This window comes from Neodiprion fabricii, chromosome 5 (assembly GCF_021155785.1).
Source record: "Neodiprion fabricii isolate iyNeoFabr1 chromosome 5, iyNeoFabr1.1, whole genome shotgun sequence".
NCBI classification, from domain to species: domain Eukaryota; kingdom Metazoa; phylum Arthropoda; class Insecta; order Hymenoptera; family Diprionidae; genus Neodiprion; species Neodiprion fabricii.
Window position 1 is genome coordinate 28,950,005 of NC_060243.1, and position 17,500 is coordinate 28,967,504.

The 17,500-nt window shown below is 37.4% G+C and overlaps 5 protein-coding genes across 10 annotated transcripts; 4 read left to right on the plus strand and 1 right to left on the minus strand.

Annotated features, from left to right (window-relative positions):
* Positions 1-417: 417 nt before the first annotated feature.
* Positions 418-6,045, plus strand: LOC124183331 (probable cytochrome P450 49a1). 4 transcript variants are annotated; one of them, XM_046571697.1, is made up of 12 exons: positions 418-572; positions 2,708-3,000; positions 3,109-3,251; positions 3,358-3,470; positions 3,572-3,688; positions 3,827-3,903; positions 4,287-4,488; positions 4,558-4,714; positions 4,802-4,965; positions 5,302-5,380; positions 5,511-5,717; positions 5,803-6,045. In XM_046571697.1, the coding sequence occupies exons 2-12, from the start codon at positions 2,784-2,786 to the stop codon at positions 5,908-5,910; spliced, it is 1,584 nt and encodes a 527-aa protein (XP_046427653.1). In that variant the 5' UTR covers positions 418-572; positions 2,708-2,783; the 3' UTR covers positions 5,911-6,045. The 4 variants fall into 4 exon arrangements, with proteins under 4 accessions (XP_046427653.1, XP_046427654.1, XP_046427657.1 ...); XM_046571698.1 differs by having other exon boundaries at positions 442-572; positions 2,681-3,000; XM_046571701.1 differs by having other exon boundaries at positions 494-572; positions 2,730-3,000.
* A 144-nt stretch (positions 6,046-6,189) lies between these two features.
* LOC124183338 (N-alpha-acetyltransferase 80-like) lies at positions 6,190-8,860 on the plus strand. Of its 2 annotated transcripts, none has more exons than XM_046571717.1 (4): positions 6,190-6,533; positions 6,773-7,001; positions 7,298-7,428; positions 7,680-8,860. In XM_046571717.1, the coding sequence occupies exons 2-4, from the start codon at positions 6,895-6,897 to the stop codon at positions 8,009-8,011; spliced, it is 570 nt and encodes a 189-aa protein (XP_046427673.1). In that variant the 5' UTR covers positions 6,190-6,533; positions 6,773-6,894; the 3' UTR covers positions 8,012-8,860. The 2 variants fall into 2 exon arrangements, with proteins under 2 accessions (XP_046427673.1, XP_046427674.1); XM_046571718.1 differs by having other exon boundaries at positions 6,870-7,001.
* LOC124183337 (flavin reductase (NADPH)) lies at positions 8,050-11,040 on the minus strand. The gene is made up of 5 exons (XM_046571716.1): positions 10,554-11,040; positions 10,113-10,277; positions 9,651-9,740; positions 9,401-9,532; positions 8,050-9,285 (listed from the first exon to the last, which is right to left on the minus strand). Exons 1-5 carry the CDS (start codon positions 10,627-10,629, stop codon positions 9,143-9,145), a joined length of 606 nt encoding a protein of 201 aa, XP_046427672.1. The 5' UTR covers positions 10,630-11,040; the 3' UTR covers positions 8,050-9,142.
* Positions 11,041-11,975: 935 nt separating this feature from the next.
* Positions 11,976-13,705, plus strand: LOC124183336 (mediator of RNA polymerase II transcription subunit 6). Of its 2 annotated transcripts, none has more exons than XM_046571715.1 (5): positions 11,976-12,178; positions 12,346-12,505; positions 12,591-12,765; positions 12,999-13,194; positions 13,334-13,705. In XM_046571715.1, exons 1-5 carry the CDS (start codon positions 12,151-12,153, stop codon positions 13,411-13,413), a joined length of 639 nt encoding a protein of 212 aa, XP_046427671.1. In that variant the 5' UTR covers positions 11,976-12,150; the 3' UTR covers positions 13,414-13,705. The 2 variants fall into 2 exon arrangements, with proteins under 2 accessions (XP_046427671.1, XP_046427670.1); XM_046571714.1 differs by having other exon boundaries at positions 11,982-12,178; positions 12,999-13,245.
* Positions 13,706-16,174: 2,469 nt separating this feature from the next.
* Positions 16,175-17,452, plus strand: LOC124183340 (aquaporin-like). The gene is made up of 2 exons (XM_046571720.1): positions 16,175-16,637; positions 16,812-17,452. Exons 1-2 carry the CDS (start codon positions 16,449-16,451, stop codon positions 16,998-17,000), a joined length of 378 nt encoding a protein of 125 aa, XP_046427676.1. The 5' UTR covers positions 16,175-16,448; the 3' UTR covers positions 17,001-17,452.
* The last annotated feature ends 48 nt before the right edge of the window (positions 17,453-17,500 follow it).

Here is a 17,500-nt window from a genome sequence, read left to right on the forward strand (position 1 = left end):
TTGAGATCCCGACAAAAGTCTACGAATTAGTTGTTTCTACTTTTTCAAATGCTTTTTGTAGCAAAACCGTTGGACATATTTTTTTGTAGATGTCGTCGTGACCTTGAAAGCTATTCAAAACAATTTTCCTTCATCCGAAAGAGTGTAGCCAGCGTTTGAATAAGCGTGTGATACCGTTCCGACATGGTTTAAAAATAACGTTACATCTCGCCAACTATTGATCTGGTTGTAACGCAATATAGCCTAAATTCTGACCCCAGACTTTCCATCTATCCGTGGAAAAAAAAAACAATCAAAATCGGTTCGGTAGTTCTGGAGTTATAAGACAAGAGAAGAGAGCTGGATTTGTACCACATGCACAATTCCTACGCCACTGGGTGTGATTCGCTACAAGGCTAAGTTGAATAATGTAACACAGTTCTCTGCCTGCCAGAGTTGAGCGGGAGAGAATTGGACATTCCACGAGCGGCGCTCAATCGCGTACGGAATATCTTCTGGCAGTGTATCACCGGGCGGCGACGACGGTAGTGCTTTACCAAGAGCTGGCAAGATCGAACTCATACAACAAAAATGTTTGTACAGTTGTTGTTTACCATCTATTGAGACAGTTTCAAATTCATTGCAAATCATTTCGAAGTGATTAGAACAGTAAGAACAAAGATTAGAAGATATAACGCGAGCGTGTATTACGTATTTTTCCACGCGTGCCTTGAGTAAACAAAGTACTCGTTTCTATGACGTTCGAGTTAGTCTGCGAATGCGCATGCGCGGAGTGCAGAAAAGACCACTTTTCAGTTCTAGGAGTTAAGGCGCATGCGCAGTCGCGAACAAATCTGACATTACGCGATCCTAACCTCAATTTCGTGCTTCGCGAAGAAACGCGTAACATAATCTTGTCACACAACAATCGTGTGGAACAAAGATATAACGGTGTTTTCACCTCGCGTATTCGCGATATTCGCCTTCGATTTCACCTGCGACTCATATTGCAAATTTACGCTGGGCCCGAAAAGACTCGCAAGCAAAAAAAAACGTACTCCGTTAGTAACTCATTTCAATTTCCATATGTTTATCTCGAATTTTTTTTTCCCACGTACTGCAACTCGCTGCAAATACACTTTAATCTATCGTCCGACCTTCAGTGCAACGTTTTTTCCCCCAGATTAGATAAGGAGACAAACTGTTTTTACGTTTTGTTGTTTACACGAGATTATTAACCTATCGATATAAACAACATTTCCGACGAGGAGGCACAATGTGATACAAGATAGCTAAAGTTATCAGCGAATGATCGTATCAGGGATTTTAAATTGGAAGTGCACAGTCTCAATCATATCCAGAAGCTAAAGTTAACATCTGCAGAGCAAACATCACAAGTAACTGTATAAATCGAGGCTGCAATGTAACGGTGCCTTAGCTTGTCAAGCCCGACCAAACAACAAGGTCTACCTATGCATTGATTTGTAAAAAGTAATACCAACCTACGATAATGCAGTGACTCTTTACTCGGCAGTAATTGACTGCTTGCAAATTGCTGTGAAATAACTTGATTCGTACTTTCGAAATGAGGAAGTTAATTCAAGGTCGAGGCCAGCGGTTCGTTGTTATACCGCACCCAACATCCACGATTATGTCACATCCGCACGCCTCAAGCTATTGACGTCGCGTATGAAAAATAGAGAATGAAAACTCTACGAATGACAGAAGCAGATGATCAATGGGATCATGCGACCTCAAACGGTGTTTGCATTTTTTAGCGTGTGAGGCTTGTACCAAAAAAAAAAAAACGAATTTTATTTAATAAGTACAAGACCAGTTTTCAATTAATGAAAATTGCAAATCCTCGTCTGCCTCGAACGTCGTCAATTTGAGCACCAAGTTGAACGCTAAAGGCCACGTTACGTGCAATAAAGTATAATATGGATCTTGTGATATGAACCGCACTTTATCGATTGACGGAGTAACAGCCACCCTGACCCACCAAACGAATAGAGACCATCTGAAGGCGCGTAGAATTTTGTATTCCTCAAGTCCAGTTGCGTTTGTTCCGACTTATTAGTAAACAAGTTAGGAAAAATTCTGAAAATATGAACGGTGCTAACGATATAACACCTAGCAAAATTGACGACGTCACGTGAAAACTGGTTTTATCATGCACTGAGAAAAATTTCATTTCTTACAGTAACTAGAGAAATTCAGTAAAACAGGTATCGTTAAAAAAACTGTTTGAATATTGTTGGAATTACGAAAAACGAGGTACGCGTAACCATTTGGCGCTATTGTCCTCTTTCCTTTTTTGGTTATTGCAACGCAAAATCAGTTTCTGAGGTTTACTCTACTTTTTTAGTTCAACAAGGCTTTAACGTCAATTTATTCTTGTACGAGCATTAAAATTTCGCAACAGTTGCAAGACAATATATTAACAGCGATCGTAATGAGAAAGAATAGTAACGGATACCAGACTTTCCGGTAACAGCTAGAAAACTAATTTTCATTTTTTACCTAGAACCATACTTTTTGGTTGCGGTAAAAAATGAAAATAGTTAAGGACTGAGCGGTAACCAGAGCTAAATATTACCCTCAGTCTGTGTTCAGTTCTCGAATTCGAGCTATCTGTGAGAGAATCAACTCAGGCTATCAGAAAACATACACGTAGCTCTGTTTATCTGTTACTATTCAGTCGAGATTAAAGTCGATAATTGTACAGCAACAGCGTTCTTTCATCAAAGAGTGCAGTCTACCGAGCAGCTTGCCAGAAAGTTGGAATGAACTTTTGATCAATCATGAACAAGATTTTACAATTCGTAAAAGTTGGTGCCCAGGGGCAATCTCGAACCATCGTCAGATCGCTTGGAAACGCCTGTCCTGCAGCAACATCCAACGAAAATGCCACGACTCCTAAGCCGATTTCGTGGGAAGACGCGAAACCCTTCGATGAAATGCCTGGGCCAAAACCACTTCCGTTAATCGGAAATATTCATAGATTCTTACCCCTTATCGGTGAGTCAGAAAGTTGATGTATAAAAAAAAAAAAAAAGAAAAGAGAAGAAAAAAAAAATAAGTAATTGTTGATGCTCCGCCTACACGTTTTTTTCAACCACGTTTTAGGCGAATATTACGAGAAAGATAAGAAAGACAACAGTATATTCATACGGAAGATCAATGAGAAATTTGGCAATGTGGTACGAGTAGCTGGTCTACCTGCATTACGGCAATCCGTCTTTGTTTACGACCCTGACGAGGCCGAAAAGGTTTTCAATTGTTATTAGGATAATAAAATTATAATGGGAATATGAAGAACAAGGATTTATACACCTCCCTTTAATCGTTTGATTTTAATCGGGATCTACTTCTCAGGTTTATAGAAACTCTGGTCAATGGCCGATGAGGGATGAGATAAAAACTCTTAACCGCTATCGAAGGGTGATACGGAAAGAGGTCTACGACGAAGCGTACGGTCTCCTAATTACGTAAGGAAATAAATACGGTAAATTAAAAAAATTCTAGGTATAAACATAATGCAAGCAGAATGACCAAACCTAACCTCAGCCCTTTAATTATCGTCAACTAGGCAGGGAGAGGAATGGTGGAAGTTTCGAAGCGTCGTAAACAAAGTCCTGATGCGTCCCGAAATTACCAAACTCTACGTCGACGCCATAGACAAGATTGCCGAAGACTTTGTCAGAAGGCAAGTGAGATGATATTATTATATACGATTGAATTTCAATTCATTCTTCGTAATTAAATTCTAACGTATACATTATCGTTCGCTCATGCTGGGTGACTTGAACATGTTCAATCTTTCACCACGTCAATATTCTTCCAGAATTCGACTGATTCGAAACGAGAATTTCGAGATGCCAGAAAACTTTTCAAACGAATTGAACAGATGGGCTCTAGAGTGTGAGTATTGTAAAGTATTAATTCTTCGATTAATCGATTGTATTTTTCGATTGATCGGTTTTTCAGTTAATCGATTAGTCGACGGTTTCGATTCATATACCAATTGACCTGCGGTATTGTTGAGGCAACTTCGATTAATCGATTATTCGAAGAAGTGATTAATCGAAACCGTCGATTAATCGATTAATTGGAAAACCGAAATCGTCGAGTGATAGATTAATGGGAAAAGGGATGAATCGAAATACTCGATTAATCGATTAATCGATGATTCGAAAAAACGATTAATCGCTTAATCGCTCAGCACTAGTGAGTCTGAATTTTTTCCACACCGTAATTGTTCGCATGGAAAAAATACTAGGAATATTTCCGGATTCTTTCTTCAGCAATCGGGGTTGTTGCCCTGGACACGAGGTTCGGATGCCTAGAAGGAGATCTTTCTGAGGACTCCGAGGCGCAACGTTTGATACAGACGGTGTTGGCATGGTTCGAGCTGTGGTACCAGCTGGAAGCACAGCCGTCGCTTCACCACTGGGTAGACACGAAGAACTGGAAGAAGTTCATCTCAACGATGGATTATTTCAACGAGTGAGTATGTACGTGCGTAATTCACGAACTAATTTAATCACGTGAATATTGACTATGACGTTATCTTAGGACCGCGATGAAATACGTCAACGAGGCCGTAGAGAGGATAAAAAAGCACCCGAAAAGCGACGAGGAAGACAAGAGCGTTCTCGAAAGGCTGATCGCCGTCGATAAGAAAGTTGCCTGTGTCATGGCTCTGGACATGCTCCAGGCGGGTATCGATACCGTACGTATTTCACCTCGGTGTCAAATTAATTCTGTTCTGCACTCGTCGTGCACACCTGATTACGAGTGGTGAAATTCCTTGTTTTAGACTTCCCAAACTGCAGCGGTGTGTCTTTACTACCTGGCTAAAAATCCTGACAAGCAGGATATCCTGCGACAAGAGTTGACGGAGTATGCACCAGATGGAAGGATTACAGCGAAAAACAACGAGAAAATACCATACTTGAGGGCTTGCATGAGAGAGGCTGCGAGGTTCATTTCATTGCATATTAGAATTACGAAAATCTTTTTTCTTTACGAGTTGGCAATAGCGCTGTGCGATTAATCGATTGATCGAGAGCTTCGTATATCGTTTTTTCGTCTAATCGATTATTCGATTAATCCTTTTCCGATTAATCGATTAATGGACGGTTTCGATTCATATACCGATTGACCAGCTGTGTTATTATGAAGCAACTTCGATTAGTTGGAATAACGATTAACTAAATCGTCGATTATTCGATTAATCGAAAAAACGATCGATCGAAGCTGCCGATTAATCGATTAATCACACATTACCAATTGTAACACAGCTTTCGCCCTTTTCAGATTATCACCGATAGCATACGCGAATCAACGACTTTTACCTAACGACTTGGTCATTGGTGGTTATCAGGTGCCAAAAAAGGTGAGAACAGACAAGTATAGCATTTGAATTGGAACGGTTGCAATATTAAAAAGTTGAACACATCTTCAGTGATCAGTTATCTCACTTCTTAATTATTCACAACTGCTTCGGTTTTCGATTCTGGTCGCAGACCCCGGTCGTTCTTTGTCACATGGCGATGACAACAAACCCTCAAGTATTTCCCGAGCCGATGAAATATGTGCCCGAAAGATGGCTGAGATCAAGTCCGCATTTCAATAACGCCCACAAGTTTGCGATGATGCCGTTTGGCCATGGATCACGTATGTGCATTGGTAAAAGATTTGCAGAGATGGAAGTTGAGGCTCTTATTACAAAGGTAAATAAACGATTATCACAATTCCGAAACCTTTTTTTCTCGATGGACTGTCGCCTTGTAAATTTCCATTTTCCCCTACTTGCAGATAATAACGAACTTCAATGTGTCCTGGCATCATAAAGACATGGAATTCACCAGCAAGATAATTAACGTGCCTAAAAGTCCGCTGAAGTTCAATATGACCGATGTTTAAGGAAAAATTTAACCATAATCGGTGCTACATTATTTTGAATATTGTAACATACTTTTGTATAAGATTACTACTTTATTTTTATTTTGGAAAATAAACGTCAATACTATTTATGTGATAGAATTTGACTACCAGATTGTACGAATATATTTTCGTCTTCCAAATAACGAATTACGAAAAAATTTCAAAACGATTTCAGGGGTAAAATGTAATACAAAGAACAAGCTACGATATAGCTACATTTAAGAAGCTACACTTATCGATACTAGAGACACGAGCGGCGATGCCATTTATTGTACATGGCCTTGTCTCGCTGACGATAATCAATCTCAAATATTTCGTATCTAGATACAACGTAATTCATGACCGTAGCCAATCACAACAAACACGTGACGTTAGTGTCGAGGTTTTCTCTGCGTCACATTTGACAGAATAGAAATTTTCTTAAATTACGTAGAGTACAATAATCAATATTAAAAGGATATTGCTAAAAAATAATATGTATATGAGAAAAAGACCGAACTTTTCCTATGCAAAATAAACTCCATTAATAATATTCATGACGTAGAGTTCAAGGAACTTCTCGAGTTTCAAGTCTTCGTTCTAATAACAATTATACGGTCAAGGTAATTTTCATACGCGTCTAATCGGCTGTGCCAATTTTATTCAGTGCTTGACTTCGTCACGTTTTATTATAACTAAAAGTATCTCGAACAACTAATAAATTTTTATTAACGTTGAAAGAAAATTACAAACTCATTTTTACAACCGACATATTTGAGCATCAGGTGCCGTCCGTAATAACGCGCCAGAAATAAAATGTATATTTATAGTTCTAGCACAAACTGAGAATGAGTTGGTTTAGATTTTACAGTTGTTCGTCCAATTTTCCGGAGAAATACTTCGGAAGCAGCGGCCATTAATCTTTGCAACAACGATTTATACCGATAAAACGTTTATAGAAATAAACCTAATCGTGTGAGCATAATGAAAGACACGCCCTATTCGGTGGTACCGCTGCACAAGCGTATGGATCTAACGCGGCAGTGTGCAAAACTAGTAAATTCCGAATGGCCAAGAAGCGAAACGGCGCGGTAAGTTGAATTCGAGTAAACGTCGGTAAGTCGTTGGAAACAAAAAAAAAAAAAATAAAAAAAGTCCGACGGGTGTCGGTTGAAAAAATGTCTGCGAATTTTTCAAATATTTCTTTTGAAATTCATCATGGTTTATGAAAAAAATATACAATTGAAGTAGTTGTAGAAAATTTTGAAAAAAAAAAAAAAAAAGAATATCACCCGAATATCTTAAACGTATATTACTCCAAACTTCTCCACACATTCCGATTGAAATTATATATTGATTTAATTGTTATTTACTTTCTTTTTCACAGGTTGAGAAGCTTGTACACTTCGTGTGATAAATTTCCTACGTGTCTTGTACTTTTGGATGATACAAATGTCGTGGGACATTGTAAAATATCCTTGGTACCAAATATGTGCGATTGTTGTTTCTTAGAATCTGGTGAATAAGATATTTTTCTAAACAGTATAGAATTATACGGATCGTAATTTGGCTCGTATTTCGTATCAAATTTTTACACTCACAACCTGACTTATTTATACTTGTTTATAAAAATAGTCATGCATTTGAAGCCACTCGATTCCATTTTTTACTTGAAAAAAATTATACAGAGGAGAGGTTCATTGCATAAATAATGTGTAAAAAAAAAAAAAAAGGTTCAAGAAACTAAAAAATCTTTCAATAAATTTCAGTTGTAATTGACCAAAAATGTAGAGGACGAGGTTTGGGTTCATTGCTCATGCGTCGTTCGGAAGAATATGTGTCAAAGAGAGGAATAACCAAGGTTCTTCTATCGACAAAGGGACAAGAGGAGTTTTACAAAAAATTGGGATACAGAATTTGCGACCCGTTAAACTTGCATGAAAATTCATACCGCGAAAAAGATTCTGCACACTCTACTCCGCAAAAACAATCAAACACAACTACGTCGATAGGACCTCCTCCTCCACCCATGCCAAGTATACTAAGGAATACCAGTTTGCTATTTTCAGCGGGAAAAACATACATGATGAAGAACTTATGAACCATCGCATCATTTTGGTGGAATTGCAACGCTAATTATTATCATTATTATCATTATTATTAATGATATTGTATTTATAAATGAAAGCCGCATACATGATATATATAATTTTTTTTTCTTTTTCAACTACTGGTTATGTAACAAATGACCTTATCAACAATGTGTAACCATGTAACACGTGTACAGTACTATGTGTATATTACAATTTCTGTGATATTCCCTGCAATCACCTCAACGGCTCCGCTTAAAATATACTTGTTTTATAACTATGTGTACCTGAGTCAGTAAAAATGTCCAATGAATTCAAACTTTCTTATCACATACACTATTTACTCCTGCCTAATTGCGAATATAATTCCAAACCAAGATATCGCAATCAAACTATACGCTACTTGCGAATGAATCTCTAGTCTCTCCGCGCTTTGATTTACTGCTACTTCGTTTGATAACAAATTTGTTGTATTGTAGATTTTCCAAAGACACGCATGCATTGCGATACGAAACCAATTGACCGACGATACAAATACCAAACTGAATCTATTGCACCATTATTCTTAATTTTTCTATAACAAAGATAGACTTGATTTACACTTTAACTATAGCTGCACTAAACAGTTAAAATTAGAACGAATGAATATATCAAAAGAAGCTCTCACGATATTCAATATTGGTCAATTTGTTAAAACGATTTCTAATCTGATATTCCAGTACATCTACCAGAATTTTACTTCTTATTAGACATTTTTCATTTTCAATTCCTTACCAAATAACGAACTTTAAAAAAATTGTGTTTCCTTAGTTTTGTCTTTATGTCTGATTTACAGATTAAAAATATCTAATAAGGTCAACTGGAATGCTGCAAAAATGTTATCTGAGAATTGACAAAGCTGTTTTTTTGGATTAACAGAAAGTGATTCGTATTGTTAACTCGTCGCTCAGACAGTTAAAACAATAATAAGTCTTTTTCTAGCCCGATTCATGAATGCAAGAATTGGAAATAGAAGAATAAAAAATGGGTGTGCAAAAAATCGATCAGAATAGAATATTGTTGAATTGAACATTACATTATTGATATTTTGTACGAAAACTTGAGGAAAGACAACATGAAGATTTAAAAAATTCAATCAATTATCAAACATTCGCGATGCCACATACCTTGTGGTAGTGTTCTGGCTGGTTGAGACTTTCTATTAAAAAAGCGCCTAAATCATACTTAGATATAGCACGGCCGCTAGATTCATCGTACTTGATAACATATTTCGTGCTTGGAGCATCTGGAAGTAAAAGAGACATTCATGGTAAATCGGCAAGAGAAAATTAGAGAAACGATTTTCGTACCTCATAAATTCTGCTCTGGAATTAAGCTAATTTTAAGAGCTCAAGAGTTACCTGCGATATGAGGTGGTAATACAGCAATCCACTTCAGCCCGCTCATTTTAGTTATTTCAAACTGGCGTTCGTGATCGGCATTCAAAGCCTTAAAAATTGCCGGCACCTTTTCAGGTGGGTAAAACAGGAAAGCTACAGAGCAACATACAAATTTGGATTTTACTTCTCAAAGCCTGCATCAACTCCGTTGAAGTTCTCGATTTAAAAAAACCCATAGATGGTAGTAGACTGAATCAGAAAAAAGAATCACCTGATAAACACACAGAGACCACTTCGACGTTGTGCTTTTTCATAGCATCGACTATGTTTTTCATACCATCAGAAAGTACCGTAGTCGGCGCTGCGAAGAACAAAACAAGAAACGAGTTTGTGTCTGTTAGTTATGGCAAATCTCGACGAGCAACAATTTTTGTAAACATCGATTGTTCTGTCAAATTCAGAAATGCAGTGTGTATGTATAAAATATCGCACATCAATTTCATAAATGCTGGCAGACCGATTGCAGCAAACGTAAATTCATTGCAGATATAATTTTGGCTAATAAAATAAACATGCTTTCATCCAGCGAAAAGCAAAACAATATTTCAACTGTGAACTTCAGTTACGAAAAGCCTTGATAATGGGTGCTGTGAACACTTGGGTCAACATTCATTGAAATTAATAAGCGGTACTTGCAGCTTGACGAGTGCAAGTCAAAGATTTGTGTTATCACCTAGTTCGTTTCTTGTTCCTAGGACAACAACGACACCCTCCTGACCAGACACAGCGTTAGAAACTTGTTCTTGATTTGTAACATCGCCAACGACAACATTCACCTTCTCCTTAATGTCGAGCGGAACTTTAGCTTCGTCCCTCACAAAGGCTGTCACCTGCAGTCCTGGACGAATTAAACAACAACCTTGTTATACGACGTGAAAAATTATTGATAAGTACAAATAACAAGTTTCTTTCATCTAATTTTTTTGGTTTTTGATAAAATAAATTTATTGGCTCAGATAAAATACGTAAAGCTGTGATAGCTTGATGAAAATATGCGAATTTGTGGTTCCGTTTCAAAAAAGGCCGATAATTTCATTATAGAGGCTTGCGATATTGTACTCACTCAATACACGAAAATTACGTAATGGTTTATAGTTAACCTAAAAAAAATCACCTTTTTCAACCGCAGCGCTCAGAGCGCAGAGGCCGGTCATTCCCGTGGCCCCGAAAATAACAACTTTATTAATCATCCTGATTAATGAGACAAATTTTACTGCCGAATGTACCACCGATTGCGAATCCTACAATGAATTACCCTCGAAGCCGGTCGAACGCTGGAGTTAACCGACCGATACAGGGATTGTTGATTCTCTCTGATTGCGGGATCACGCGTCAGTCAGCGGGGGGGATTCGGAGCGGCGTATAAACTTGAAACGACGATGAGATGCCGCCTTCCGCAGCGTCAATGCAATGGAATTCAATGCAATGTGCCCGAGTATATTGCCGGTTAAAATTTCCTGGTAGAGTAAAATTAACAGGAAGCTAATTGCCTCGACGATAATCGATGCAACTAATGCGTTAGAACTGATTACAACCGTCTATAACGGCGTGCATGCGGCATAATGGGATTTTTACTCGATAATTTTTTTCACTGTCATCGTCAATACATAATTAATCACGATTTGTATTCATTAATGCCACACGACGATGACTTGCGGCTTCTAACAACGAACGGCGACGCAATACAAATATTATTCCACTTGTCATTCCCCCTATACCCGGCACTGATTGCCACTGATTGTCCTACTTGAATAAACGAATATGAATTGGTTTGAACTACACAATACATAGGTATATAAAAGATACAGAACTAAAATGTCGTACAAATTATTTGTTTTCACGCCGCAACTTACAGTTTTCAATATACAATCGAATTTCACTTCTTGCTTTGCTTGCTTTCAGACAAGTTTTAGGGTCATGATAATAATACTTATTTCGTACCGTAATGACGTATATATCTTGAAATAAGGGCTTAACAGCCCCATTCTATACGCAATTCTAAGCAAAAACACTATAATGCATTTTCATTTGACACAAAAATTAAGAACTGACAATAATAAATTCGTAGAATTCATACCATTTCTATATTTCTGCGCCAAAGGAAAATGTTTCGGAGTATTTTTGATCGGAATTATGTGTTTAGAATGCGACTGTTAAGCCCTTTTTCGAGTTTTAGATACGTGGACTTCGATATTTAGAGATATATAAGTCAACGTCGAAATCGACCTAGGCACCACCCTATTAAGTTACCGAATTGTGTACATTTTCTTTCACAAAATTTCAAATAAACCCAATCGTAGTTCGATATAGCATTGGATGGAGGTAAGCTTTTGTTATTCAACCAATAGTCCTTCTTTACCGACGCATTCGCAATACGAGACAGCTTTTAAGCTTCTTGATCAAACACCTCCACCATAGGTGACGATAGTATCGAGTATACTCTCTGTCTCTCTCGCTCTGCGACGTGATTGGCTAAACATGCTCGCTCAGCCAATCATGGCGCAGAGCGAGAGAGACAGAGTGTAACGCGATTGCCTTTACCTAGCACACAGAGAATGAGATGCTACTTGTGTGCGAGGGCTTGATATGCCATACTGATTCCAAGCCCTACTTCTGTCACATACGTTTTTACACCTGTATATTTACTCGGTTATGTTTCGAAAAACTGAATAACATTGCAATATCGATAAAATACTAATTCCATAATCAATATGGTGCCAGGAAGACCGCCAGTTCCTGGTTTGTTTAATCAGACATACGATACTTGCAGTAGCAAAAACATAACCTATAAACAAACTAATGAAACATCTATCCCCTGATTTTTGCCACTACAAATATAAACTACATACATTTAATAGATTTTCGTATAACTGGAGACTTTTGTCTAATGCGAACTATATTTTCAGACAATCCACTGGGACTTTCGTGGCATGACAGTGCCTTGATCCCGATGCTAAATCCGAGCAACATAATGGAGTATTTTTCGGAAAAAAGCAATCCGTTCTTTGACAGAACGTGCAACAACGAAATAGTAAAAATGCAACGTCTCAATCCAGAGCAGTTAACGTAAGAAAACTCGTCACTAATACAGCTGCTGGGTATGTAATCACGCCTGAGAACGAATTACAGAGGATTACAATTTTTATTTCAGAAATATGACAGGCCTTGAGTATATATTGTTACACGTTCAAGAGCCAATACTTTACGTGATAAGGAAACAAGAACGCCATTCACCCACCCAAGCCACCCCTTTAGCGGATTATTATATCATAGCAGGCGTAGTTTACCAAGCACCTGACCTAGGATCTGTCGTCAACTCAAGACTGGTACGACTGCTGCTAGCCATTATAGCCTATAGCCATAGCTAGACTATTGATTTTATACACACGATCAGGTATTGATTAAAATATCTAGGTTTTTAAACTATCAGATTGATAAAAAATTAGGAAATCCGAGTTCCAATTTAGTTGCAATTTTGAGATTTCTCTCATTAATCTGTTAAACTTTCATTCAAACATCTATTATTCTTCATTCATTGTTGATTCTACCCTGGTTTCAGTTGTCGACCGTTCATCATTTGCAATCAGCCATTGAAGAAGCAAGTTCTTGCTCTAGATATCATCCTAGCAAGGGTTACACGTGGGATTTTAAGAATGGAAAATCCCTGCCAGCAAAAAAAGAAGTACCAGTCAGAGAAGAGCCTAGTTCATTGTTCCAGCGTCAGAGAGTTGATATGTTGTTAGCTGAGCTGACTCGTAAGTTCCCTCTGACTGTACCGAAACCGATACAGCCAGCCCCTGAATCTGGTGTGTATTGGCTTTTTATTACCCATTGCAAAAAACATCCTACGTCTTGTTTATAGAAGTGAAGTTTATTACTCAATTTCTATTCCAGCTGTGGAGGTTAAACAAGAAATCAAAACTGAAAAGAAGGACATGAAACCCCCACCCGAAAAGAAGCCAAGAACTAATTGAATTTGTTTTAAATATTATGAAAGTGGTTTATGATGTGGAAGTCTGAATGTCAGATAATATTAGTGAAACTAATTCTGATTAATTGTAAGGAAAGTTTTTATGAACTTATTTATGCGAGTTTAATGAAGAATACGAATCAAACTAGTAGTTGAGTATTATTTTTCTTGTGTACCCTTTTCGGATACCCTGGTGTACCGTGTAACGTGTACATGTTTCAGGATGTGCGAAGGACAAATATCAAAATTGTACTGCATAGGACAAAATTTAAATAAATTTATTTGCATTTTCCGCATTTGTAGTTTCTCAAAGTAAATTACCATCGCGTTTCTATTCATGCTATAGTATAAAATGAACAGTTACTTTTTACAGTAAGGGCAATCGGGGTTATCAATATCTGCTTCAATCCTTTTCTTAGGCTCTAAGGGTTTCAGAGGGGGCTTGTATTCGTAGTCGCCAGCTGGAATAGACTCGCAAATGTGGATATTTGGACAGCACTGCGACTTCTTTGGTTTTTGTGGCGGGCAACGCGTTTCAGAGTTTTCACGGTGTGCGGATAGTATTGTAGTATTTGTTGAAAATTTAATAGATAAAACCTGTTCCAATGTAAATAATTTTGTACATAAGGGTAGCAGAATTGTTAAAGCATTCTACACTAACGTGATATTCAGGGAAATATTTTACAAACCGGCCACCTCGAAGTTTCCAGTCTCAGAACAGGACGTAAAAATTTATGCATAAGTGAAATTTTAATTTGTTCTACAAAGATGTAAATAAATTTTGACAGACTGACGGTAATTTATTTGCTTGTCTCATTTGCCATGCGCCTAAACATACGAAGGCAGGAATAAGTAAATTATGAGCAACCTCAGAGTATTGCGAAAAATATGTGTGTTTTATAAATATTATGGACTCTGACATCCATACGAGGGGACACCTTTTTAATTACCCGAACCTTATATGTATATATAATTTTATCATCCAACGAATTTGATACAAGTATTTCATGGTATGACGACCGTTCAATGTTGCAATAGATCAGGCTGCTTAGGTTTGGACTGCGAAATTGGAGATAATATTGATACTTTTAACCAATCAAAGACGAATGGAGAAGTGGTCAAGCGGATACGTCACGCTAAGTGTAAGGTGATTCGATTGGCGCGAGAACAGATACGAAAATTCAACGAAAGACAAGTATGCGCGATGTATTTCATTCGTTGAAAGTCACGAAGTATGAATCAAAAGGCTGACATTGCAACCGTGACAAACTTTCTGAGAGTCAAAATTTTTCTATTGTCTTCTACGTCTTTTCATAATACAGGCCGAATTTGAACAGAGATTGCGAGCCGCCAATACTGTATGGAACCGAATTCGTAAACGTGGACACGTAATAGCATTCGCAGTAATAGTTGGTATTCTTGTATGGATGTCTTTGGTGTACGGGGCGCTCCTTGGAGCATCGCTTTGTAGCAGTGGACGATCGTGTTTCCCATTTATGTCTTTTCACACAACACAAGTCAAACATTCTCTTTTTTGATGAACAATCCTTATCATGTACTCCCTTTGGATACCACGCTCTGGCTGATCTCAGGTTTAAATATAATAAGCAACGAGAATGACAGAAAAGAAACGATAAAATTTATAATCCTTACTCGATAGAATATACGATTTTTAAACAATCACCTGTCTCTTTCTTTTTCCATTTGTTCGATTTAAATGATTTTTTACGTACCAAACTATTTAAACAGTTTTGGAACATCGTAATGATCTGATGATCTTGGCGTTGAAAATATTTTTTACGCAGCAAAAGTTTAAATCTGAATAATTATAGAAAGTAAGGAGGAATAAAGTTGTGTAATCTTTTGATACAATGTAAATGAGCAAACCGCAGTAACACATGACTTACTCCTGAATCTGAAACATCTGACTGGAATTTTTTGTGAAGTAAAACCTGTAGGCATTCAAAGAAAAATAAACTAGACGTAAAAATGGCAGACATCGATTGCCTAGGATTAAGTGAGCTGGATGCAAGCCTAATTTACGCCATGCTGGGCGAATTCATCGGATGTACTGCGATATGCTTTTTTGGCTGTGGAAGCTCTATGAAATTTGATCCCGAAGCACCGTTTTATATGTTCAGTGTCGCTCTAACTTTTGGCTTAATGTACACAGTTTGCACATTCATGTTCGCCGACATGTCGGATGCTCACTTCAACCCTGCCATCACTGCAGGACTAATGATCATTAATGAGGTAAAATCATACAACTGAACCGACGGTATTGACTAAACGTAAAAATGTTTGAGCCCAAGTTGCGCAGGTTTGAAAATCCAACCAGAAGTTGTATCAGACCTTCTCAATAGTCGTTAAAAACATGGTTTTCAACCCGAATCAATCCGAAATTTTGACAAAGAAATTTTAAAACTTGATATAAATATTTCTGAAGTAAATATTTTTCTTTGAAATGAAGGTCAGTAACAACACCAAAAAATTGGTTACGTTTCGGCAGAGGTGGGGTCCCTCCTCAGAACGATTATATTTACAGACGCATCTGTCACGAAAAAAAAATATAATAGGTAACACAGGTTCACTTCATGACCAAGAAAAATATTTACTTCGTCATTACCGAGGTCAATAAACCATTATTCAGAAATATTTCTAGACAAAGGTGCTGCGAGGTGCGCTTTACATTGTGATGCATCTATTTGGTTGCTGTCTTGGAGTTTTGTTGCTATTATGCGTAACTCCCTTCGACAGAGAGCGGAAATTTTTCTACAGAAATTATACACTCGGATACACAGCTCCCAGCGAGTACATTACAGCCACGCAAGCTTTGCTCATCGAAACGCTAGTCAGTAAGACAACCAAGAATAAAATTCCTCTATGAACGCAACAGTGCAATTGTCGATGAATTTGTAAAATGAATTGTTCAACCCACAAGAAACTAAAATGGCAAACTGTAACAATACTGCTTTGTAATAGTGGAAACTTCTCCCAGCACGTCGACAGTTCACAGGAATATGTTTTCTTACAGCATTTATGCTGATGATGACTATTCTCCTGACAATGCGGACGAGTAACTCGAGTGTTCGTTTATTCGCACCTTTTGCGATTGGATCGATTTTTATAGCCGGTATCACCGCTTTTGGCTCAAACACCGGCGGATCATTTAATCCGGCAAGAAGTTTTGCACCAGCTCTGTTCGCCAGACACTGGAACGATCATTGGGTACATGAAAAAACATTGCGCGCAATCTAGTTTCAAGCAAGATTATACCAAAGTATCGTATAATTTGTCAAAATTCAGCCACCCCCTGTTTCCTCTTTCAAATTTCAAGGATGAAAGTCAGATTCAAATGCAAAAAATGAACTTTCTTGAAACAGATCATTTTTTCACTTAAAGGTCTACTGGTTGGGACCGACTCTCGGTTCGGTGGTAGCCGCTTTTTTATACAAATGCGTATTCAAGTCAGCAATTGAAGAGGATGAAGAATTGGAAGAAGAAGACGTAATGGATAAACCCAACGATGAGGTAGCAAAATCGGGAGAAAAAGGATCGAAAGAAAGAAAAGGGGAAGAAAAGAAACTGTGAAAGTTTTAGAGCCATTCAATTTGATTATAGGGATAGAAATAATGCGTTGATAATACCAGTTGAGAAAAAAAAACAACTACATGGATATGTGTAAATAACTGTATTGCAAAGTTTTATTCAATCCATGGATTTTTATTGCACCGATTGTTAATGCACTTCTTATTTTATAATTAATATACATGTGTTTTTATGTATATTCAGGTTGTATATGTAATTTCCCAAATTTTTATGTACAATTGACGTAAATCTAATTTACATACTACATGTATAAAAAAAAAAAATGTTCACTTGTCATTAGACAAAATCTGTTTAGCTTGTTTTGCGGGCATTCAGTTCAATTTATATACTTTGATTTCAATCGGATGAAAAATTCAACATATGATTACATTATTCCATAAAAAACGGACAATATTTGACACGAATAAAGTGTTGCATGGATAAATTATAATTTACTAATACGAGAAAACAATTTATTACAGCTGAAGGAAAAAAAAAAAAAA

What these genes read in the sequence shown, in the direction of transcription:
- LOC124183331 (XM_046571697.1), top strand. Translation starts at nt 2,784, where the DNA reads ATGAACAAGATTTTACAATTCGTAAAAGTTGGTGCCCAGGGGCAATCT. An exon ending in GCCGAAGACTTTGTCAGAAG is followed by an intron (nt 3,689 to 3,826) that starts GCAAGTGAGATG and finishes ATATTCTTCCAG; the next exon opens with AATTCGACTGATTCGAAACG. An exon ending in TGCATGAGAGAGGCTGCGAG is followed by an intron (nt 4,966 to 5,301) that starts GTTCATTTCATT and finishes CGCCCTTTTCAG; the next exon opens with ATTATCACCGATAGCATACG.
- LOC124183338 (XM_046571717.1), top strand. Translation starts at nt 6,895, where the DNA reads ATGAAAGACACGCCCTATTCGGTGGTACCGCTGCACAAGCGTATGGAT. An exon ending in CCAAGAAGCGAAACGGCGCG is followed by an intron (nt 7,002 to 7,297) that starts GTAAGTTGAATT and finishes TCTTTTTCACAG; the next exon opens with GTTGAGAAGCTTGTACACTT. An exon ending in TTGTTGTTTCTTAGAATCTG is followed by an intron (nt 7,429 to 7,679) that starts GTGAATAAGATA and finishes AATAAATTTCAG; the next exon opens with TTGTAATTGACCAAAAATGT.
- LOC124183337 (XM_046571716.1), bottom strand. Translation starts at nt 10,629, where the DNA reads ATGATTAATAAAGTTGTTATTTTCGGGGCCACGGGAATGACCGGCCTC. An exon ending in GGTCTCTGTGTGTTTATCAG is followed by an intron (nt 9,533 to 9,650) that starts GTGATTCTTTTT and finishes GTTGCTCTGTAG; the next exon opens with CTTTCCTGTTTTACCCACCT. An exon ending in ATTACCACCTCATATCGCAG is followed by an intron (nt 9,286 to 9,400) that starts GTAACTCTTGAG and finishes TTTTACTTCCAG; the next exon opens with ATGCTCCAAGCACGAAATAT.
- LOC124183336 (XM_046571714.1), top strand. Translation starts at nt 12,151, where the DNA reads ATGGTGCCAGGAAGACCGCCAGTTCCTG. An exon ending in AGGAAGACCGCCAGTTCCTG is followed by an intron (nt 12,179 to 12,345) that starts GTTTGTTTAATC and finishes CTATATTTTCAG; the next exon opens with ACAATCCACTGGGACTTTCG. An exon ending in CTCAATCCAGAGCAGTTAAC is followed by an intron (nt 12,506 to 12,590) that starts GTAAGAAAACTC and finishes TTTTTATTTCAG; the next exon opens with AAATATGACAGGCCTTGAGT.
- LOC124183340 (XM_046571720.1), top strand. Translation starts at nt 16,449, where the DNA reads ATGCTGATGATGACTATTCTCCTGACAATGCGGACGAGTAACTCGAGT. An exon ending in GACACTGGAACGATCATTGG is followed by an intron (nt 16,638 to 16,811) that starts GTACATGAAAAA and finishes TTTCACTTAAAG; the next exon opens with GTCTACTGGTTGGGACCGAC.